Below are 23,654 nucleotides of genomic sequence, written 5' to 3' on the forward strand. Positions count from 1 at the left end.
CAAGTCTATCTCAATCAAGTCTATCTTTTTTAACACTAGAGGGCACCTTAGTCTTTGTCAGGGTTAAGAGGGCTCTCTAGACATTGTCTTAATGTCTACATCAAACATAGGTGGAAGCTGGGCAAAGTGACTCGTGCCTGTAATCCTAGCTATTTAGAAGGCTGAGATCTAAGGATCAGGGTTCAAAGCCAGCCCAGGGAAGGAGACTCTTATCTCGAATTAACCACCAGAAAACAGGAAGTGGTGCTATGGCTCAAGAGGTAGTGCTGCCCAGAGCTGAAGAGCTGAAGGACAGTGCTCCAGCCCCCCACAAAAAACCCAAATCAAATAAAGGTAGAATGACACATCCCCACATATAGAGCTACTACATACATCAGGCTGCCCCCTTTCCACTACAGTACCATCCAGTGATACTACCAGGAGCATAAGGTTTAGCCTTACTTCCAAGACTTCATATTTGTAACCATACCTTGTCAATGAGAGGTAGCCCAAAGCCCTTCCCCCAAAAAGAAGCAGGAACAGTGGCCAGGACTCAGGCTCCATTTTGACCCAACGTTTATTGTCCTTGTACAACATATCATTTTTTTTTTGGTTTAGAAACTGCTTGTGATTAGTTTTCCAACAATAACTCAAAAGCATGTAAAATAAAATCAACCTACTCTCTATATAAACACCCAGCAACTGTGGGCCCTCACCCACCTACCCAGGTTGGCTAGGGTAAGAGAGGGCTTGGGCAGCATTGAGTGAAGTGCAGATGCTTTACTGTAGGGGTAGTGGCAGAGCCCTGGTTCACACCCCACAGGTCGCCTGCACTGTTCCAAACTACAACAGAAATGGCATAGGCCCAAGGCCTAAATCCCTGTTGGTAATTCACTCTCCGCCTCCCAAATGAAAATCACTTTTATTTTATCGCTTTTGTTTTGTTTTGTTTTTGCAACAGAAACCCCCTGTCCAGAGTCTGACTATAGCTGAACTGTTCAGACTGTGGAATGAAGCAGGCCGTGGGCACATCCCTGGTCCCTCCTGAGCAAGTGCCCCCACCCCCAGGGAACAAGGTCCAGCTAGGCCAGCTTGCTACATGCTGGCTACCATCACTTAGCCATACAGGTCATCGTCATTGTCTTCTGTGTATACACTGCCACCTGTGCCACCTCCACTGCCCTGACTGGGGCCAGCTCCACCTTGGTTTCCTGAAGGGAATCTGTATACATGAGAACAGTCAAAAACGAGGGTTAGTACAATCTGTAAAATTTTCACAACCCCCTTCTAGCCTAGGGACTCCTACCACCTTGTTTGTAATAGGTCTTAGCCCATTGCAACACCAACAAAATTACCTGAAGCTGCCAAATCCTCGACTCTGTTGAAGGGTCTGAGCAAACATTTCATACTTCCGAATGTCATTGTCACTGACAGAACGGCGGGCAAAGCGCATGGCTTCCTCAAAGTGATCTCTGCGGATCTCTGGCACTGGATCATCCTCTTCTACTTCCTATAAAGTTGGTGAGCACAGAACACCAGACTAGTTAGGGCACAATATGAATGGACTCATACTTGTTTCCCCACTGTCCTAGTATTATAGTTCTGCCTCTCCAATTCAGCCTAAATAAAAATAAATTGCTAGAACGAATTTTGATTCACTCACTGTCTTTGCTTTAAAACTTACCAGGAGCTGGTGGCTCATGCCTGTAATCCTAGCTACTTGGAGTTCAAAGCCAGCCCAGACAGGAGTGTCCATGAGACTCTTATCTCCAATGAGCCACCAAAAAAACAAAACAAAAAAAAAAAACAAAAACAAAAAAAACAACCTGAAGTGGAGCTGTGGTTCTAGCTTTCAGCAAAAAAAAAAAAAAAAAGCTCAGGGACAGCCCCAAGGCCCTGAGTCCAACCCCCAGTACCAACACACATAAACTACCATTTGTCCAATGTGTTTTTGATGGGTGCCACCTATAATCCTAGCATTTGGAAAGCTAATATAGGGAGGATCAGGTTATCAGGCCAGCCAGAGCAGAAAAGTCTGCTATATCTCAATGGAAGAAGTTCAGCATGGTGGCATATACCTGTTATCATGGCTTCAATGGAAAGCAAAAAATAAATTGTGGCCAGGTGCCAGTAGCTCACACCTGTAATCCTAGCTACTCAGAAGGCTGAGATCTGAAGATGGCAGTTCAAAGCCAACCCAGGCAGAAAAGTCCCCATGAAACTCTTATCTCCAATTAACCACTCAAAAACCAGAAGTGGCACTGTAGCTCAAGTGGTAGAGCACTAGACTTGAGCAAAAAAACTCAAGGACAGCACCAAGGACCTGAGTTCAAGCCCCACAGTCAACAACAACAACAAAAAATTATGATCCAGGTACTCATCTCAGGTACTATCTCAAAAGTAACCAGAGCAAGCTGAGTATGGACTACAAGCCTAGTTACTCCAGAGGCTGAGATCTGGGGATTGAAATTCAAAGCCAGCATGGGCAGAAAACTCTGTGAGACTCTCCACCTCCAATTAATCATCAAAAAGCTCCAAATAGAACTATGGCTCAATGTGCTAGATTGCTAGTCGTCAGCAAATAAGCTCAGGGACAGCACCAGAAATGAGTTCAAGCCCAAGGACCAGCGCACACGTGTGTGCGCATGCACACAAACAGCGTGAAAAAGAAGTGGAAGTTCCCTGGGTTCGATTCCCCAGCACCACATATACAGAAAATGGCCAGAAGTGGCGCTGTGGCTCAAGTGGCAGAGTGCTAGCCTTGAGCAAAAAGGAAGCCAGGGACAGTGCTCACTCAGGCCCTGAGTCCAAGGCCCAGGACTGGCCAAAAAAAAAAAAAAAAAAAGAAGTGGAAGTTAAGGCTCAATGGCACAGTACTTGAGTTCAAACTCCAGTATTGTTAGAAAAACAAATACAACCTGACAATGCCTAATGGAAAAAAGAATACTGTAGGGACAAGATTAACATCAGTGGTTGCCCCTGTGTTCCTAGGAAAGAGAAGATTCTGACTACAGTGGTCTAAGGCCACTTTTGGAAACAACAGAATTTACTACATCTCAGGGGCTGGGGATATAGCCTAGTGGCAAGAGTGCCTGCCTCGGATACACGAGGCCCTAGGTTCGATTCCCCAGCACCACATATACAGAAAACGGCCAGAAGCGGCGCTGTGGCTCAAGTGGCAGAGTGCTAGCCTTGAGCGGGAAGAAGCCAGGGACAGTGCTCAGGCCCTGAGTCCAAGGCCCAGGACTGGCCAAAAAAACAAAAACAAAAACAAAAACAAACAGAATTTACTACATCTCAACTTTACTAGTAATCACAGAAATTGCATGGAAACTGTATTATAAAAGGCACATTACTGCATAATTATACATCAGTAAACCTAAAAACAGCACTCAGTGTTTATCACATCTGGATCACACCCTAACCTAGTAAGAGCTTCCAATTACATATGCCCTCATACACACACACACACACTTTTTTAAGACAGAGGTAACATTGCGTGGCCTAGGCTGGCTTAAATCATTCAGTCTTTATGCTTCAGCTTCCCAAGTGCTGGAATTACAGATGGGTACCATCTCACCTGACTTACGTATACTCTTTTGTTATTGGTAGGATTAGGGCTTAAACTCAAGGCCTAATTCTAGCTCTAGCACTTGAGCCAGGACTCTCCATCTTTTTTTTTTTAATCAGGCTATTTATTGACTGGTGGGCAGGTATAACCAGAACCTCACAGGAACCTGCATTTCCCCTAGGAACAAAGTGTTCTGTAATTGCCAATTTAGTGTTCAACTATAGTTCCACTTCCTCTGTCCCTAAAATTGTTAATTTTTTAAAAAAGACTCCCCTCCTCCAAACAACCAACCAAAATAAGAACTGTACAAGGAAGTTCAGATGGTTGCTATCATGATTTATCAGCTTCACATAACAAAAGTTGGGATTTATTTAACAAGTAGTTTGCCTCGTGTTACATAGGTCCTCTGCTAAAGAGCCTTAAATAAGTTGTTAGACTATCACTTGCCTTCATGCCATATAAGTTTATTAGTATGTAAGTTCTGAACAGTACAGACTAAGAAATACTTTGGTAATGAATTTTAGTATCACCAATACTGTTTAGTCTTGTCCCCATAATTGTAAATTCTGAGTTACATTTTAAAAAAATACAAAAGGATACCTGTATCTTTTTTTCTTTTCTTTTTTTTTTTTTTGGCCAGTCCTGGGCCTTGAACTCAGGGCCTGAGCACTATCCCTGGCTTCTTTTTGCTCAAGGCTAGCACTCTGCCACTTGAGCCACAGCGCCACTTCTGGCCGTTTTCTATATATGTGGTGCTAGGGAATCGAACCCAGGGCTTCATGTATACGAGGTAAGCGCTCTTGCCACTAGGCCACATTCCCAGCCCGTGACCTGTATCTTTTAAGAGGTTGAATACATATGGATTTACTTTTGAGTTACTGGAACTATGCTGTCAATATGTAGATTTTAATGTATGAAACCTGAATTGTTACTGATACATATCTAGGTAATTTCTTAAAATCAGTGTTGTGGCTAAATACATCTAACCACAACATTTTAAGTAGGTAAGTGAGCAGCTCAACAGTGTGAAATCCATAATACTAATGACTACACCTGACTGGTATAGGGCTCTTTTAGAATAAGGGCTTTGCATTAAATAGCACAGACACCAAATTATTTGCTAAATGTGTTTCTATTCAAGTGGTGTACTACATCTGTCATTATTGAAAACTAGCCCCAAATACTATAATATTTTTAATGTTCTCAAGTTAAATAAAATATACCAAAGGTTTGATTTAGCTTGTTTGTGCTAAATCATTTTTAAAACCTTATATTTGAGGCATTTATTATAAAAAGTTGGTACTCAAAAATATGAACTTAAAATTTATCATACATTTACTTCATTTTTTAGCTTGATCTTTTAGTAAATCTTTAGCTTCATTGATTTTGGCTGCTATGTAAGGAGATCCTCCTTTGTCTGGGTGGTTTAAGAGAATAATTCATCAATGAGCATCTCTTATCTTTCCTTTATTGGCAGTAGGGCTTACACCTAGTATTAATGCTGCTTCCCGTTTTGTCATTTTGAGTTCAAATCCACCTCTGTAATAATAGCCACCGCTGAAGGCAGATTTTGGTAGGCTTTGAAAAACTTGTTTTACTTGAGGCTCCATATGCTTCATGGCTTGTAAAACATAACGGCCTGCAAATCCTGCAGCAGCAATGGTCAGCCCAACTGCTACCACTGTACTGGCCATGGCTCAGCGCAACTGTTCTGCCTCCACCAGAAGTGTATCTCATGCCCACCCCGGTGGCCCCGAGCCCTCGGTTCCAGGAGCCCGGCGGAATATGGCAGTCTCTCCATCTTTTTAAGTTATTTTTCAAATGGGATCTTGCATTTTTGCAAGGAGCCAACCTGAGAGCCATTCTCCAATTTCAGCTTCTTGGGACGACAGGCTTAGTGTACCATTAGGCATGCATGGCCATGGAGATGGGATCTCAAGGCCAGATGGGCTAGCCTTGAACAGTGGTTCTCCAGATCTCCACCGCCAAGTGACTGAGATAACAGGCTTGAGTCAGACTCCTTACCCCATACATTTTTATTTTTATTTTTTGACCAGTCCTGGGGCTTGGACTCAGGGCCTGAGCACTGTCCCTGGCTTCTTTTTGCTCAAGGCTAACACTCTACCACTTGAGCCACAGTGCCACTTCTGGCCATTTCCTATACATGTGGTGCTGGGGAATCTAACCCAGGGCTTCATGTATACGAGGCAAGCACTCTTTTTGCCACTAGGCCATATTCCCAGCCCCATACCCCATACATTCTTAAAGCCACCCAGCTCTATTCCATTCCTACAAGGCTACTCACAGACCACATATGGCGAAAAGGGTATACAGACTCACCATGGCTGATGGGTTTGTCTGCCTCTCCCGTTCTCGCCTAATTTCACTCTCAATGGATTCACGAATGGCCAGTTTACAAGCACGTTGGCAAATCTCAGTCAGGTCAGCTCCAGAGAAGCCATTAGTCATTTTAGCCAGGAACTCCAAATCTACATCCTAAAAGAGACACAAAAACAACCTTAGCACTTAGCTTTTTCTCCTCTGAAATACTCTCATCTTTGGACTACCCAAGCACTCCCAACTCCAGTTTTGTTCATCTACTGCCACATTATTCTTCTGTCTAGACAGTTCTAGTACTCATAAATCTTTCATCTTTCTTTTACACCAGTTCTAGCCCCCCAAGTCCCCAATGGGATCTAAGAACACTTCACATAGCATCACAGAAGTCCCTAAATTCCAAGACCTTGCACCTGCCTTGGCAACTGGGGACTTGCGCAGGTTGGCCTTGAGGATGGCAACACGAGACTTCTCATCTGGAAGAGGGATATAGATGAGCTGATCAAGGCGGCCAGGTCTTAGGATGGCAGGATCAATGATGTCAGGCCGGTTGGTAGCGCCAATGATAAACACGTTCTTTTTTGTGGACATGCCATCCATTTCTGTCAGGATTTGGTTGATGACTCGATCAGCTGCCCCACCACCATCTCCAATATTACCACCACGAGCCTTTGCAATGGAATCCAGCTCATCAAAGAATAGCACACAGGGGGCAGCTTGGCGTGCCTATGACACAGAGAAACTGATTCAAAACCATAACTAGATCTCTCAGACCACAAAGTAAATTTCAATGCCCAAATGAGCTGTCAGCAATAAGAATTTTATTCTCCTATAGAAACAGCCTCTAATCCTACTCAAACATGTGAATACAGTGTAGCCTTTATAGCTTACCTTGTCAAAGATTTCTCTGACATTGGCCTCAGACTCCCCAAACCACATGGTGAGTAGCTCAGGACCTTTGATGGAGATGAAGTTGGCCTGGCATTCATTAGCAATGGCTTTAGCCAGCAAAGTCTTTCCACACCCAGGAGGTCCATAAAAAAGAACTCCTTTGGAGGGTGTCATACCAAACTTGAGGAATTTGTCTGGGTGCTCCACAGGATACTAGGAGGGAAAGAAAATATTTAAGGCTACTACCATACTTTGAAGTAAATCTTACCAATCAGAAACATTCCTTCCGGGGCTGGGGATATGGCCTAGTGGCAAGAGTGCTTGCCTCGTATACATGAGGCCCAGGGTTCGATTCCCCAGCACCACATATACAGAAAACAGCCAGAAGTGGCGCTGTGGCTCAAGTGGCAGAGTGCTAGCCTTGAGCAAAAAGAAGCCAGGGACAGTGCTCAGGCCCTGAGTCCAAGCCCCAGGACCGGCCAAAAAAAAAAAAAAAAGAAACATTCCTTCCACTACTTCATGGTGTTTCCTATGGTCTAGGATCCAGATTCTTTAGAAAAAGCTCCTCAGTGACTCAAACTAGAGAATAGCAAATAGGCATCTGACTTGCACTCTCACCAGCTGTTACAGTGAATATGCAACAGCAAGACCACCTAGGTTAATACGAACACACTGCAGCAGTAGTAACCTACCCTAGACCAAGTTATCCTACCTGGACCAATTCCTGAAGCTCCCGTTTGACATCTTCCAGGCCCCCAATGTCTTCCCAGGTTACTTGTGGCACCTCCACAACAGTTTCCCTCAGTGCAGATGGATTGCTCTGACTCAAAGCCCACTAAGAAAGAAGGAAATAACTGGAGATAAGACTTACTATAGAAGGAGGTCAAAGTGTGTTTGTGTAATTAAGTTGGTGTGGTCCTTACCCTGAAATCATCCATAGTAACTGCCAGGGAGTTCATAACCTCAGCATCAATGGTCTCATCCTCTAGATCAATGAGATCCATCTTCTTGCGGATGGCTTGCAGAGCAGCCTCTGAGCACAGGGCTGCCAAGTCAGCACCCACGTGCCCATGAGTCTCATTGGCTACCTGCAGAGAGAAGATCTACTGATTATTTTGTCTCTAAGATGCACCTGCCTTGAAAGCTCAGACATAATAGAATCCTGGTTCCTTACTATTTCTGGGTCAATTTCTTTGAACACATATATTACATTGGCTAAGAGTTAAGTACTCAAACCTAAACTTGGGAGATGGAAATAGAGCCACTCCAACAATATGGGTTTGTATTTTTACATAACATCAACTGTGAAACAGGCTAAATCTCTGGATTCAGTCTAAGATTGCTTCCTTTCACCTGCCCAAATCAAAACCAATCTCGTTCCATCTTTTGCTTGGTTTTTAGATAGGGCCTCAATATGTAACCACAAATTGAAGGTCCCCTAATCTCATCCTCCCAAAATCTTAAGTTTATATATATATCCCTAACCAGGTCTACAACTTCCTAGAAGTAGACATATCCTATTTCCTGGTAAGTTATCACCACTCTACCTGTTCCAGGTCCACATCATCTGCCAACTTCATATTCTTGGTATGGATCTGAAGAATTTCCAAGCGTCCTGTAGCATCAGGGATTCCAATATCTACTTCCCTATCAAAACGACCTGCAGGATAGTATATAAATGTAAGACATGGTCCATTCTTTGGTCCAGACAACAAAAGCAGCAGAATAAAGTGACCAACTATCTCAGGATCCTTCTAGTCTTAGCAGTAAATGCTCCATGGCCTGGGAAATCCCTGTTATTCTAGATAGAATGTTAGAGAAAGGAAAAGAACCCCCATGGCCTATTACTGCCGAGCTTCAAGAAAGCCTCAGGATTAAATTAGATAAAGGATCAATATGGGAATCGAGGGTATTTATTCCAGTATAATTATGATCTTCCATGAGCAAGGAAAGTGCTGAAAGAAATCAGGGGTTCTTACCGAATCTCCGTAAAGCTGGGTCAATGCTGTTAGGTCTGTTGGTTGCTGCCATAACTATTACATGTGCTCTCTGCTTTAGACCATCCATGAGAGTCAATAACTGTGATACAATACGTCGCTCCACCTCCCCATGAGTCTGTCAGGACAGGATGTCTGGTCAGAAGCTAAGTCAGGACCTTTCAAACCCCCCATTCATCCCCCTCAGGTAAGCTCCTACTTTTTCTCTTTTGGGAGCAATAGCATCGAGCTCATCAATGAAGATAATAGCAGGAGCATTCTTTTCAGCTTCCTCAAAGGCTTTACGAAGATTGCTCTCAGACTCACCAGCCAATTTACTCATAATCTCAGGACCTGAAAGGATATGGAATAGAGACAATGACAAAACTATATACTCTTTCCCAATCTCAAAAGAAATGATACCTTGTTTGTTCAGTCCAGAGAGAAGTAAGTCCTAGGTAGGTGAAAAAGTGGTAACCTCTGCTTCTCTCAGCCTGTACCACTTATCGTCCCACAAAAGCTACCGGGCCAGGATAGAAGCCAAGGGACTCAGTATAATTTTCTCAAAGCTGAAATTGTAAGGATGAAAGCTGATGCCTTGGGACTGCTGGCCATAGTAGGAGACAGAATGTAATTGGACCTCTACCAGCTAAATATTATTCTAAGAGAGCCAAATGATCTGAGACCATCATTCCTAAGCCCAAGCTTTATTCTTAAATATAAAAATAAGTATGTACCTTTTGATTTATCATTTCAACTTGCTCCCCCTACACAATCTTTAACAAAATCTTTCTTCCACCATCTTTTTTCAAAGAAGGGGAAAAGGGATAAGAGAATACCAGTATAAAATATCTTCACCTTATTGCTATGTACCCTACTGGTAGATGTTAGTTAAAGTATATACAAAGACATGCATGCAAATGGATGGGTCCATAAACTTGCCCAGCTCAGAACTGGGTCTAGCTAGATCCTAAATAGAATACTTCTTACCATTGATCAGGAAGAAGAAGGCTCCAGTCTCATTTGCCACAGCTCGAGCAATCAGGGTCTTTCCTGTTCCAGGAGGTCCATAGAGTAAGATTCCCCGAGGAGGCTAAGGGCCAAAAGAGAGTATAGGCAAAAGGGCTCAAGTGGTAGAAGTGGTAGAGTAAGCATAAGGCCCTGAGCTCAAACCCCAGTACCAGGAAAATAAATATATAAATAAAGCAGGATGACTGATTCTGATTCCCGCATCCTCTCAATCCTACCCTACTTAAACAGCTTGACTAGGCTCTAGAAAGGGTGAGAATAAAGGCTCAACCCTGACACTATTTAGGAATGAGCTCGAGTCAGGTGAAAGTGGCTCATACCTAGCTACCCAGATGGCTGAGATCTGGAGAATCAAGGTTTGAGACCAGACTCTAGCCCAGATTTTGCTGTTAAGACCATTCTCCAAATTATCTAAAAACAAACTGGGCAACAGGTATGACTCTGAATAAGCAAACCATGGAAATATAAGGCCTTAAATCCAAACCCCAGTATCAGGAAAAAAAAAAAATCTAACAACTTGTACTTCTAGAACTACATCCCCTCCTTTGTGTTCGTATGTAAACACATATATTACATTGTAAAAAATCTTATTTTCTTCATTGTTAGAGGTCCAATGATCACAACTTTTCAGAATTTTATTATTAGGTTTAAAAGCTTTTCCTTATAGTCACTCCCTAGTTATCCTGTTTAAAGCTGTAGTTTCTGTGGCTTCATCCACCAGCAGGACACTGAAACTTCCCACATAGAAGACTACTTGTTTCATACTTACCAGGCAAAGGAGTAATTTCATATTCAGTGTTTCATGATACAGGAAAGATTAGTAGGCTATCAGTTCTCAAATGTTTCAGGACTTAAGACCCTAAGATTATTTATTATTTCTAATCTGGGCCATTTATCAAAACAGTCTAAAGGATTAAGTCACTGTGTAGTCATTAATCACCACTCTAGACATGATCCATGGAGCTCACCTTTACACCAATTGCTTTAAATAGTGCAGGATGTCTCAGAGGCAGCTCCACCATCTCCTTTATCTGAGCTAACTGCTTCCTACAGCCACCAATGTCATCATATCCTACTTCATTCAGGGATTCTTCTTCATCCTGAACATGGAAGACAAAAAAAAAATAATAATAAAAAGACAGGAACACTGTATGAGTAGGTCTTCTCCAAATCATCCTAATATCTGCTGTGGAAAAATCTGCTATATATGCTTCCTTTAAAGGGACCAGCTTCAAAAAACAACTACAATGGGTGCCCAACAGCTCATGCCTGCCATCCTAGGCACACAAGAAGCGGAGATCTGAGAATTAGTTCAAAGCCAGCCCTGGCAGGAAAGTCTGTGAAACTCTTTGCCTCCAATTAACCACCAAAAGCCACAAGTAGAACTATGGCTCTAATGATTGAGTGCTAGCTTTGAGCAAAAGAACTCAGGACAGCACCCAGGCTTTGAGTTTAAGTCCTGAGACTGGCGCGCGCGCGCACACACACACACACACACACACAAACCCTACAAAAATCTCAAAGAAGTCTTAGCACAGGCTTTCCACCTCACACAGTCCTTTGTCTTACTAGGAACTAGGGCTCCCTAAAATCTAAAGCTGGAAATGCTAGAATAGGCAGAGAAGCCTGAATGCTATCATCAGCTTTACTTCAAAAAATTTCTCATCAGCTGGGAGTGGTGACACACACCTGTAATCTAGCATTGGAAGGTTAAGGTGGGAAAAACAAGTCTAAGGCTAGACTCCACTGCAAGTTCTGAGCTAGCCTAGGCTACACAGTAAGACCTTGTCTCAAAAACACAGAAGAGGGACAGGGAGGAAAGAGAAGTAAGTAGGGAAAGGAGAAAAAAAAAAGGAACAAGGAAAGCTGGGCATGGTGGTTCACGCCTATAATCCTAGCTACCCAGGAGACTAAGATCTGAGGATTGTCATTTGAAACCAGCTTGGGCAGGAAAGTCCATGAGAATCTTATCTCCAATTAACCACCAGCAAACTGAACTGGCACTGTGACTCAAAATGATAGAGTGCTAGCCTTGAGTGAAATAGCTCAGAGACAGCACCCAGGCCCTGAGTTCAAGCCCCATGACTAACAATTAAAAAAAAAGGAATGAGGGAACAGAATTATCCCCATCACCTATCTTTTGGGTTCAATATAAAATTCCCAGTGTTGAGTTTTCCGAAGATCCAGAAACAGCTGGGAGTTTTCTTACTTCCAAAAACAACTTAAGTTTCAAAAACCACCACTTTTGACAGTTACCACATGAATGACACTGAATAATAATGAAGATGGGTACTGGGGTCAGGAAGAAACTCACCTCTCGTTTGATAGGTTCCCCTTCACAGTGTATCACTGTGTCTGGAGCAACAATGCAGTAAGGGCTAGGATCTGTTTCCACTACTTTGAACTCCACAGCACGCATCCCACCCCGGACAAGGAAAATGTCTCCTATAAAAGCAAGCAGTACAAGTACAATTAGAGGTGTTAAGTATAAAACCAAATCAGAATTCCTCATGAGATTCCATGATCTACAATATCAAGCTCATTAAATATTGTCTATTTTTTTTCCCCTCACTTGAGGTCTTACTAAGACCATGGGAAGAGTAAAAGCTATTAAATGTAACAACCCTCTGGTACTCAATGAAAAGAATCACATGTTTTGACATCTAGACAATAGGCAACCCAAGCTTTCACTCCAACCACCACTGGTACAGTTATGCATTTTGAACTGTAATACAGTAAAAATGGACCACCTTCTTCAGAGATACTGGAGACAGATCACCTTTCTGGAGTAGAGAGGGATAGTCAGGAGAAACAATGAACATGTGTGTAGGATGCATGTGTGTGTATATATATATTTTCATATATATATATGAAAATGAGATGGAGTTGTTTCGAGCTTTACTCATATATCCCCACATAACTATTCTTAAACTCAGTTCCTAAAATTTTATCTCACCTTTCCGAATGGGCCGATAAGCTTCCAGGAAGTACGGCTTAAGGTATACCTCAAAGAGATTGCCAGTGATGCCTTCCACCGTGTCATCGATGGGTAGCACATGGATGCGTTTGCCGTACTTCACATCAGGGCATGGCTGGATGCTGAGGATGACAAGCAGACTCCACATTACCAACCACACTGCAGTCCCAAGCACTGGGTGTCCGATAAGGCTGGGCACAGACAGCTGATGGCAAGCGAAAGAGAAAAGGCAGGATGGCTTTAGGTGAAGAGCAGACAGAAAACAGGGTAGGAATGAAGGCAAAGGAACAGCCAAGCAGAACCAAGACAGATCACACTCAGGATGAAATAACAAGAGAAGCCACTTGAAGAGACTGCTAGGTAATCCATTCCTCATCAATGAGCCAAAATTAAGAAACATCTCTACCACTGGGGTCTTCAGTATACGATAGCCAACAATGATCCCTTCTAGCCAATATTGGTAATCCAATATTACCTCCTGTAAGGAAAGGCCTTAGTTGGATAAGACTAAGTTGGAAATAGAAATGGAAAAACAATCTCAGCCACATGGTCAGAACACTTTGAGAAAGTCATTTACGTATTTTAGGGGGAAAAGTGCCTGATACATAAAACTATGAAAAAAAAAATCAGAAGTCTGAAATGGTTCTAGGCAGCTTGAGAATGTCTCTTGTTTACAGTTATATTAAGAACAAGCAAAATCTGGCAGTGGGGCAATCTGGGGTTTGGCTCCAACTATGTTTATCTTCTATTTTCACTTAAGATTTCTTAAAAGAAGTTCACCTTCCATCTTCACACTTTCACCTCATGCTAGCCCCATCACAAGCCATTAACTGAATGTGGTAGTTTATAGTAGTAATTACCATATTCAGATATATACCTTAAAATGGCAACTTAGCCATTTAGGCGTGGCCAGTGGCTCATGCCTATAATCCTAGCTACTCAGGAGGCTGAGATTTGTGAGTCAAAGTTCAAAACCAGTCTTGTACTGCCAAATCTGTGAGATTATTATCAAGAATTAGCTAGCAAAGAGCTGAGGCTGGAAGTATGGCTCAAGTGATAAAGCCTGGCTTTGAATGAAAAAGCCCTGAGAGTGCTCAAGGCCCTGAGTTTAAGCCCAGTATTATAGGATGTAGACACACTTCTGATAGGAAAAAATACAGGTGTCAATAAAGTCACAAGAATATCAACCTATTCTAAGGGGCATGCAAACTTGACTTTAAAGTCTATGAGGCAGAATTGAAACCTAAAGTTAATCCTGAATAGTGGCACTATGGCTCAAAGTGTTAGAGCACTAGCCTTGAGCAAAAGAGCTCAGAAACAATGCCTTGGTCCCGAGTTCAAGCCCCACAAACAAACAAAAAATAAAAATAAGAGAGAGAGAAGCCAGGTGCTGGTGGCTCACACCTGTAATCCTAGCTACTCAGGAGGCTGAGACCTGCAGGTGGGTCCATGAGACTTTTATCTTCAATTCACCACCAGAAAACTGCAAGTGCACTATGGATCAAAGTGGTAGGGCACTAGCCTTGAGCGAAAAAAGGAACAGTGCCCAAGCCTAAGTTCAAGTTCATGACTAACAAAAAAAGAGAGAGAGTTCTGAAGCATTGATGGGTCTTTACAAATTTGTCCTTGCAAGAATTTCATACTAGAGCAAGGGAGGATACTGTCCAAAAGAAATGTACTCATTACAAGTTATGTTAAAAAAAATAGCAAGAAAAAAGCAGATTTAATTTTTAAATAATTCATCCTGGTTCTAATGCAGGAGGGGAGATTTCTGTACCCATAATACAGGCTATATGCACCCCCTATATACACATACCTGATGACATCTCCTAGGCGTACGCGAAGGTTATTTCTAACAACTCTATTCATTCGAATCTTCTCATCAGAACATGTGTCATCAGAAAGCACAATGCACACAGCTTCCCGCCTCTTCTTTCCTTTCAGCAACACTGTGTCACCTCGGAACAACTGCAGTTCATCCATCTTGGGCTAAGGAAAAAAGTTTAAGAACCTTAAGGTTACTACTGGGCAGAAGGGGATAAACAGCAACCCTGGAGTTTAAAATTCCCAAGAAACTTCACTCTACGAAAACTGAAAAAAGAAACCCAGGGAAATCCCTCAAGCAAGTGCAATGAGGAAGAAACTAGATGGTGGACCCATCTTACCTGGGACAAGGACACCACACTGTTGTCCTCATTGATGGCTTCATCAACAATTAACCGGTTGGGACGGTTCTTCTGTTTGAGAATGGCTGTTGATAAGTCATCACCTTTTGAACTAGAAGGGGGAAATGAGTTAGGCCCACTAGATATTCTGTCCTCAGAGGCTCCACCAGACTCTAAAATTCACACTAAGTAAAGAGAATGGGGAGATGCAGCTAATCCTACACCAAAGAACCCAGATAAAAGAAATCCAGTCAATGTTACATGGAACAATATCCAGCATATAGTAGCTCAGTATTTTGAGCACTCTAGTTTCTGCTGTTGGGCCCCAAGTGATTCTATACCAAGGTCAAGAGACTATGGTCTAAAAATAATAGACACACAAATAGAAGCTAGATATCAACTAGATGGGGGAAAACAATGGAAGAGGTAACATTGATCAAGATGCATTGCACTTATAAAACTGACATGTTGAATTCATACTCCTTGGTACAACTAAAGTTGAAAAAAATCAATTAGAGAAGTGAAAATTGTCTTAAACTGTATAAACAGCAGTTGAGAGGAGCTGGGAATATGGCATACATGAAGCCCTGAGTTCCATTCCTCAGCACCACATATATAGAAAAGGCCAGAAGTGGTGCTGTGGCTCAAGTAGCAGAGTGCTAGCCTTGAGCAAAAAGAAGCCAGGGACAGTGGCCCTGAGTTCAAGCCCCAGGACTGCACAAAAACAAGACAAAACAAAACAAAAAACAGCAGTTGAGAGCAGAAGCTCTACAGACAGATCTACTAAATCTGAATCTCAACACTTCTGTAATTGGATCTTACCTACCAGAGATTTACTGTTTTAATTAAGAGGAACATAATAAACATAAAATAATGCCTGGCATATAGAATCACAACAACCCTTCAAAGAATAAGCTCTGCTAAACTTCTAAGAGAATGGAGTGAACCATACAACTTCCCCTAGGACTCAAGGAGCCCCCCCCAAGTCCAAACAATCCTTGGGAGAAGGAAGGAGAATCACTAAAACCACCCTCCTAAACCTATTGAGTTTCAAGAGCATGGCCTAGTACAAGAAAGTCAAGTACAAGCTGGATGCCAGCAACTCATGAGATCTGAGGATTACAGTTCAAAGCCAGCCCAAGCAGGAAAGTCCTTGTGACTCTTATCTCCAATTAATCACCAAAAAGCTGGAAGTAGAGCTATGGCTTAAGTGGTAGAGCACTAGCTCTGAGAATAAAATAAAGGGGCTGGGAATGCGGCTTAGCAGTAGAATGCTTGCCTAGCATGCATGAAGCTCTGGGTTTGATTACTCAGCACCATATAAACTGAAAAAGCCAGAAGTGGCACTGTGGCTCAAGTGGTAGAGTGCTAGCCTTGAGCAAAAAGAAGCAAGGGACAGTGCTCAGGCCCTGAGTTTGAGCTCCAGGACTGGCAAAAAGTAAATAAAAATTTTATTAAAAAAAATAAAACCTCAGAGACATTACTCAAACCCTGAATTTAAACCCCAGGATGGCACCAAAAAAAAAAAAAAAGGCCAACCAAGAAAGGCTGAAACATGGGGAAAATTCAAATCTGTCTCACTCAAATCAAAATTGCATCTAAACTAATTTTCTATTATTCCTAGAGGCTAGTGACACCAATTTCTAATTTGTCAAGTTCAACCTCTAGCTTTTACTTATTAAAGTTATTAGGTTCTCCCTGTGAAGAGCTATTTCCTCTTATTAAGGAAACATGAATATTAACCCAAACAGAAGCTAAACAATGGAAAATGCTAAGAAGTGGTCCAGGTACTGGTGGTTCAAGCTTATTAATCCTAGCTACTCAGGAGGCCGAGATCTGAGGATTGTGATTCGAAGCCAGCCTTAAAAGTCTGTGAGACTCATCTCTAACTAGCAAAAGTGGAACTGTGGCTCAAGTGGTAGAGCACTAGCTTTCAGTGAAAAAGCTCAGGGATAGTGCCCAGACCTTGAGTTCAAGTTCCAGGGCTGGCATAAAAAAAAAAAAAAAGGCGGGGGAGGGGGAGGAAGAGTCTTCAACAAATTAATGCATGTCTACTATGCATTAGGCACTGTTCTAGGATCTGGGTATAGTTACCAAAACTAGACAGAATACTAGTACAACCGGTAACATCTTCACAACTAAGAGAAAAGACACCTTTGCTGTAGAACACCAAACAACAAACTTAACAATGTAGTAAGCTTTTTTCCCCATTGTGGCTTTTACAGGTGGTTGTATCTAAGTTTTTAAACTAGTTTCCAAACATTGTCTAACAGAGCCGGTGGCTCACACTCAGTAGGCTGAGATCTGAGGATCAGCTAGAAGCCAATCTGGGCAGAAAAGTCCAAGACTTATCTCAAATTAGCCACTCAAAAACCAGAAGAGGAACTGTGGCTCAAAGTGGTAGAGAGCTAGCTAGCCTTGAGTAAAATAGCTCCAGGACAGCACCCAGTTCAAGCCCTACAACAACAACAAAAAAAAGGTAGTTTGTCTTCTCAGCTCTAACTTGGGGCACAAAGCTGCAGAGAAGGTGGACTCTTCCAAAGTTCACCAACATTCAATCATGGTCAGTGTATGTAAACCCTTCGATTGTTCTGCTCCCCTCAATCCATCAAAATACCCTTGCAAGAGGGTCTGTCCATCTTCCTGACTTACAAAGACTGGGACTGAAGAAAAAGAAAACACCAGATGCCTTAAATCATTTTAATCTCAAAGTTTGATTTTAAGAAAACTTCTAGTCTGCCTACCTCTCCTGACTGCCTTTATAGAGAGCTATGAGCCCTTCACCTAAGGTAAAGACTTCTAATTCCCCATCTGTTTACAGTGATCAAGCAGTAATGTCTTGAGTAAATTTAGCCTGATCATGGCAATCCTAGATATTGAGAACATCTATTGTCTTCTACATGACTCGGCCCTTTCCAGAACCCCAACAGGCCACAGGGGACTTGGAGGAAGTTCAGTAGGGTAATCAAGCCAACCTAGGGATTAGAAACTGCTTAATGACAAGATTCCAAGATTTTTTTCTTTTCTTTTTTTTGAAACAAGGTCTCACCCCATGGTCAGGTTGACCTAAAGCTAGTGATTCTTCTGCCTTAGTCTCCAAAATGGGATTATAGATATGGGCCACACTAGGCTTAAATAGTTTCAAAAACAAAGGATTGCATATTACTTGAGAAAATATTTTAAGTACTACTTTCAACTAAGCAATTGAAGAATACTTCACACTAAAATGAAATTAGAGAACTACCTCAAAAAACTAGTCTCGTCAAAGCAGGAGTGATTTACATAGAAGAGTTTCTGTAGGCTGCTTAGACTTACTTCCTTCCTTTTTCTTTTTGCCCCTTCCCTTCTTTTTTAGCATCTAAAGCTCTATAGTTTTTCAACTGAACGCGCAGAGGGGGCCAGGTTTTGTCTGATACTTGCTTTCCTGAGTGGGACCAGAAAAGTTCTGAGTTCCAGAGAATTCATCCGTATACCCGGCTAGCTTAAGAAAGGTGTTGTGTGTGTTGAAGTTAAGGCAAAGAAAGCAGATACAGGAAACAACAAAATACAGTACTGAGACTGAAACTTCATAAAGAGTCTAAAATAGTAAATTCTTTCCCGGCCATCCCCTAACCTAATGTAAGAAAAACGAAAGCTTCCTTGTATTTATAACAGCTTTAAGTAGGGAGGGAAAAGCCAGAAGGGAAAATCTGGGTGTACTCTCTCTCAAGAGCTCCCCACCCCCAAGCCAGGCCGCCTCCACTTCCACAAAGGCCGGCGAGGGCTTCCCCGAGCTCTCCCGGCCTCCCCCTGGCTCGGCCTCCACCAGGGTCCCAAGACTCCGGAGGCCTTCACGTGGCCCCAAGTCCACGCCCACCGGGCCCAGTACGGGCTCTCGCTCGCCCGGCCCGCTCTCTTCGGCAACTCTAGAGTCTTCCGCTTGTGGTCAAAAGGTTTACAAATAGGGGCCCCAGGGTCTTGGGGCTCTGCTCTGGCAGTGTATTCCAGAAGGCCTAGCTAGGCCGAGACGGCCGTTCCAAGGGAGCCAATCAGGCCGGCTGGGGCCTGCATGACACAGCACGATCCCGCCCAGGCTCCGACCCAGGCCCAACGCAAGCCCGACCTAGGGGGCGCAGCCCGGCCCCACGGGCCCACCTTCGCCGCCATCCTCGCCCTCCCTCTCCCTCCCTCCCGGTCTCCACCTCGCAGACGCGCCCCCGAACAGGCCTCGCCGGGCCTACCCAGCGCGGCAGCTCCCGCGGCGCGCGCCGCCACAGCCGGCGGCCGGGCACGCGCACACACTTACTCGGCTCCAGAAGCCATGGCGCGCGCCTCTCCTGGTCGGCGGCTGTGGCGGCCCGAGGGTAACGGCTACGAGAGTGGCAGGCGACCGACTTGGCCGGGACTCGACTCTCCCAGTAGAGGGACGAGCAGCAACGACAAACCAGCAGGCAGCCTCCCTCTAGTTTCCTCCCAGCAGCACCAGGGCAGCGGGCGGAAGGACAGGAGACGCCGGCTCCTGATCCGCGAGGGGGGTATCTGCAGCGACGACCCAGACCACGGCAGCAAACGCTTGGCTGAGACTGAGCCGAGAAGAGCCGAATCATCGGAAGGAAAGCTGCTCACACCTCAGCCAATCAGCGCCTTCCTTGGGGACTTGTGCCCGCCTCTCCGTGCCTCTCCCCAGCAACCCACGGGACACAGCCAATCACAAAATTCGTTTATGGCCAGGCTCCCGCCTCATGGATGCAACACGCCTAGTAACGCCACGTCAATTGGCTACACGCTACGCTTCCTCGACGGATTGGGACTCTCGACCAACCAGTGGAAGGAGTAGGGCCAGATCGACTGGTGTAAGGAGAGCCCTGGTCCTTTGAGGAGGACTCTCCCACTTGGCCCTAGTTCATTGGCTCCTAAGCTTATAGTCCCCTGACAGAATCTGGCACAATGGACTGAACTCTTGTTATTAGGTTAGTACTGTGTAGTAATTACTCACACACTTCCTTTCCTCCGGATCCTCTTCGCCAACCCTTGTTCCTCCTTTAAAACACGGGACCCAGGACCCGGATGCTGGTGGTTTACGCCAGTAAACCTAGCTACTCAGAAGGATGAGATCTGAGGATCGCAGTCCTAAGCCAGTTTTGGCTGGGAAATCTGTCAAACTATCTCCGAGAGGAGCTGTAGCTCAAGTGAGATCAGAAAAAGATAAGGGACAGCACCAAATCCCTGAGTTCAAGCCCCAGTTGTGGCACTGAAATAATAAATAAAATATAAAAAGTAAAACACCGTAGTTCACGCCTGTTATTTCTAGCTAGTCAGGAGATCTGAGGATCAGTTCAAAGCCAGCTCAGGCAGGAAAGTTGTGAGACTCATTCCCAATTAACTACCACCAAAAAAACAAAAACAAAGTGGAGCTGTGGCTCAGGCGGAGCATTAGCCTTGTGCACAGAAAGCTGAGAGTCACCGCCCAGGCCCTGAGTTCAAATCCTAGGACTTAAGCACTAAATGCATGCATACATACTGTTAGGAAAATGGAGGAGAAGAAAAAGGAATAGGCCAGACTCTCATCAACAGGCGAGAACAAACAGGGGCACAGACCTTCCCGTGGGATTGGAGGTTGTGTGGGAGGGTGAATTTGGGACCAGGCTTATATGGGGTCTGAGCAAGGAGGCAGGTTATTGGAAGCGCCACTAGGTCTAGGAAGTTGGGGCCCACAAAAGGTTGTTTACAGCTGGGCCTAGGTGAGTTGTCCTGCCTGCATATCAAAGCAGGCTCCCATAGAGGTTTTGCCTAGTGCCTGCATATCAAAGCAAGTTCTCACATAGAAGTTCCTGCCTAGAGTCTGTATGGGCCAGCAGCAACAGGGTGGAGGTCAGTCCTTCACATACACTGGCTCCAGAACCTAGAGTAATGACTGCATACCTAGGATCCCAGCACTTGGGAGGGAACCTGAGTCAGCATGGTTATAAGTTCAAAGCCAGCTTGGGCTAGCAACAAAAGGAGACTATGTACCAAAATACAAATAAATTAGCTGCAGCGCTGGACAAAGTAATGCATGCCTGTAGCACCAGAAAGGGAGGAGGAGGCTTAGGCAAGAGGATAACCAGTTCTAGGCCAGCCAGACCTACAACTGAGACCTTGTCTCAAACTGGAGCCAGTGGCTCACTCCTGTAATCCTAGCTACTCAGGAGGCTGAGAGCTGAGGATCACACTTCAAAACCAGCTATGGAGCTACAGCTCAAGGGTAGTTAGCCTTGAGCAAAAGAGCTCAAGGACAGCACAAGGCTCTGAGTTCAAGCCTCAGGACCAGTACAAAAAAAAAAAGGAAAGGAAACTGGGTGGCCTATACGTATAATCCTAGCTACTAAGAAGAAGTCTGGGCTGGGAATATGGCCTAATGGCAAGAGTACTTGCCTTATATACATGAAGCCCTAGGTTCGATTCCCCAGCACCACATATGTAGAAAATGGCCAGAAGTGGCACTGTGGCTCAAGTGGCAGAGTGCTAGCCTTGAGCAAAAAGAAGCCAGGGACAGTGTTCAGGCCCTGAGTCCAAGGCCCAGGACTGGCAAAAAAAAAAAAAAAAAAAAAAAAGAAGAAGAAATCTGAGGATTTTGTTTTGAAGCAGGCCTATGAAGAAAATCCCCAAGACTCTTATCTCTGAACTAGGCCACACTATGACTTGGATCTGTTTTACCTATACATACCTTCTCACCTCCTGCCCTCCAACAACTCCCCCTATTTAACCTAAGGCAGTCTCTCTGCCCTATCTCCAATTAACCAGGAAAGGCAAGACTGGAGATGTGGCTCAAGTGGTAGAATGTTATTATGAGCAAATAAAAATCTGTGAGGCTAAGTTCAAGCCATTAGGAGTAGGGTGGGGGTAGGGGTTGAAGATGTGGCTCAAAAGGTAGATGTGCCTAGCAAGAGCAAGGCCCTGTGTTTAAAACATCAGTACTGTGGAGGAAGAGAGAAGGGAGGGAGGGAGGATTGATTAAAGGTAGTGAAAAATTAAACTAGTGCCTCTTAGTATCCCTTACTCTGTACTCTAGCTCTACACTAGTACTCCACTTCTTAATTCATGCTATTCTAATTTTATTGAGCGTTCTTCTAGCAAATCCCACAGGTTTTGGTTTCCCAGGGCTTAGGGAGAAATGCTCCTCTCACCACAGGGTATAAATATTCGGAGAAAAGACTTAGGGCCAGAGAAGTCAAAGGATATATAGTAAATTCAATAGAATTTAAAGCAGCAAGAAAACTGCATGCTTAGACTAGAAACCCATTCAATTTTAGGCCAAAAATGACAAGTTGGCCCTGACTGTAGTTAACTGACAGTTCTTGGTGAAGTGCTGATTTGTTTTTGGTCGTTGTGGTGCTTGAACTCTGGGACTAGGTGCTGTCCCAGAGCTCTTCAGCTCAAGGCTACCACTCTACCACTTGAGCTACAGTGCTACTTCCTGTTTTCTGGTGGTTAATTGGAGATAAGAATCTTTTGGACTCATGGCCAGGAGTTTGGCCTAGTGGTAGAGTGCTTGCCTAGCATGCACCAAGCCCTGGGTTTGATTCCTTGGTACCACATACACAGAAAAAGCTGGAAGTGGCGCTGTGGCTGAAGTGGTAGAGTGCAAGCCTTGAGGAGAAAGAGCTCAAGGACGTGCCCAGGCCCTGTGTTCAAGCCCCAGGACAGGCAAAAAAAAAAAAAAAATCTTCTGGACTTTCCTGCCAGGGGTGGCTTTGAACCGTGATCCTCAGAGCTCAGCCTCCTGAGTAATTAGAATTACAGGCGTGAGCCCCCCATGCCCCCCAGGCATGCTGATTTAATTTGTCCTTCCCCCTCAACCCAGAGCTATCCATTTAACTGAGATGCAGTTTCTAGAATTTGTAATTAGGAAGGATGAAGAGTAACTTAGAGAAACTCAGGGGTCTGCAGGTCTGTCTGTCCCTGGTCTGTATCAAGAAGTGGATCTGTTCCAAAAAATATGGTACCTATACACAATGGAATACTACATAGCGATTAGGAATGGGGAAATATTGTTATTCGCAGGGAAATGGTCAGAACTTGAACAAATAACGTTGAGCGAGACAAGCCTAGAACACAGAAAACAAAGGGGCATGATCTCCCTGATATATGACTGTTAAGAAAGGGAGACGAAGAGACAGTAGAGACCAGGTCTGTAAAACCAAAAACTGCTTGTCAAATGGTATTTCCCACAGGATTGGGGGAGCGACCCAACAGTATGTAACTAAAACCAAACAACTACTCAACATATAAAGGTCAAAAATCGACCTCTCAGTGGAATACAATAGCTCAAAAGCTATGTATGTACGTTCATATAAGACTACTGTCGACATATAGTCTAATATCGACATTACATTTAAAGCCCTAGGCGAATTTTCTTGGGCCTGGCCACGTGGCTACTGTATATGTTCTTGATACATTGTATATTGTATATAGGTCTACCTGACCTAGAGAAGGAAAAGAAAAACAGGGCGTAAGATATCACAAGAAATGTACACATTGCCCTACTATGTAACTGTACCCTTTTTGCACAACACCTTGTCAAAAAAAATTTGTGTTCAATTAATAAATAAATTAAATTAAAAAAAAAAGAAGTAGATCTATGGGCTGGGAAAATGGCTTAGCAGTAGAGTGCTTGCCTAGCATGCATGAAGCCCTGGGTTCAATTCCTCAGTACCACATAAACATAAAAAGCCAGGAGTGGTGCTGTGGCTCAAGTGGTAAAGTGCCAA

At 43.8% G+C, this 23,654-nt stretch overlaps 1 protein-coding gene and 1 pseudogene across 1 annotated transcript; both read right to left on the minus strand.

Annotated features, from left to right (window-relative positions):
• Positions 1 to 538: 538 nt before the first annotated feature.
• LOC125367335 (valosin containing protein) lies at positions 539 to 19,559 on the minus strand. Its single transcript, XM_048368031.1, has 17 exons — positions 19,211 to 19,559; positions 14,926 to 15,037; positions 14,577 to 14,749; positions 12,740 to 12,882; positions 12,098 to 12,228; positions 10,752 to 10,883; positions 9,745 to 9,847; positions 8,975 to 9,108; positions 8,758 to 8,893; positions 8,326 to 8,438; positions 7,702 to 7,866; positions 7,491 to 7,613; positions 6,779 to 6,991; positions 6,305 to 6,613; positions 5,891 to 6,046; positions 1,335 to 1,489; positions 539 to 1,201 (listed from the first exon to the last, which is right to left on the minus strand). The coding sequence occupies exons 1-17, from the start codon at positions 19,225 to 19,227 to the stop codon at positions 1,096 to 1,098; spliced, it is 2,421 nt and encodes an 806-aa protein (XP_048223988.1). The 5' UTR covers positions 19,228 to 19,559; the 3' UTR covers positions 539 to 1,095.
• Positions 4,863 to 5,277, minus strand: LOC125367433 (annotated as a pseudogene).
• Positions 19,560 to 23,654: the final 4,095 nt, after the last annotated feature.

Source organism: Perognathus longimembris, chromosome 1, assembly GCF_023159225.1.
Source record: "Perognathus longimembris pacificus isolate PPM17 chromosome 1, ASM2315922v1, whole genome shotgun sequence".
In the NCBI taxonomy this organism is placed as follows: Eukaryota; Metazoa; Chordata; class Mammalia; order Rodentia; family Heteromyidae; genus Perognathus; species Perognathus longimembris.

Bases quoted from the DNA above. Each gene is read 5' to 3' on its own strand.
- LOC125367335 (XM_048368031.1), bottom strand. The intron at 7,614-7,701 runs GTAAGGACCACA...CTTCTTTCTTAG, and splicing joins TTACTATGGATGATTTCAGG to TGGGCTTTGAGTCAGAGCAA. The intron at 1,202-1,334 runs GTAATTTTGTTG...TCATGTATACAG, and splicing joins CGAGGATTTGGCAGCTTCAG to ATTCCCTTCAGGAAACCAAG.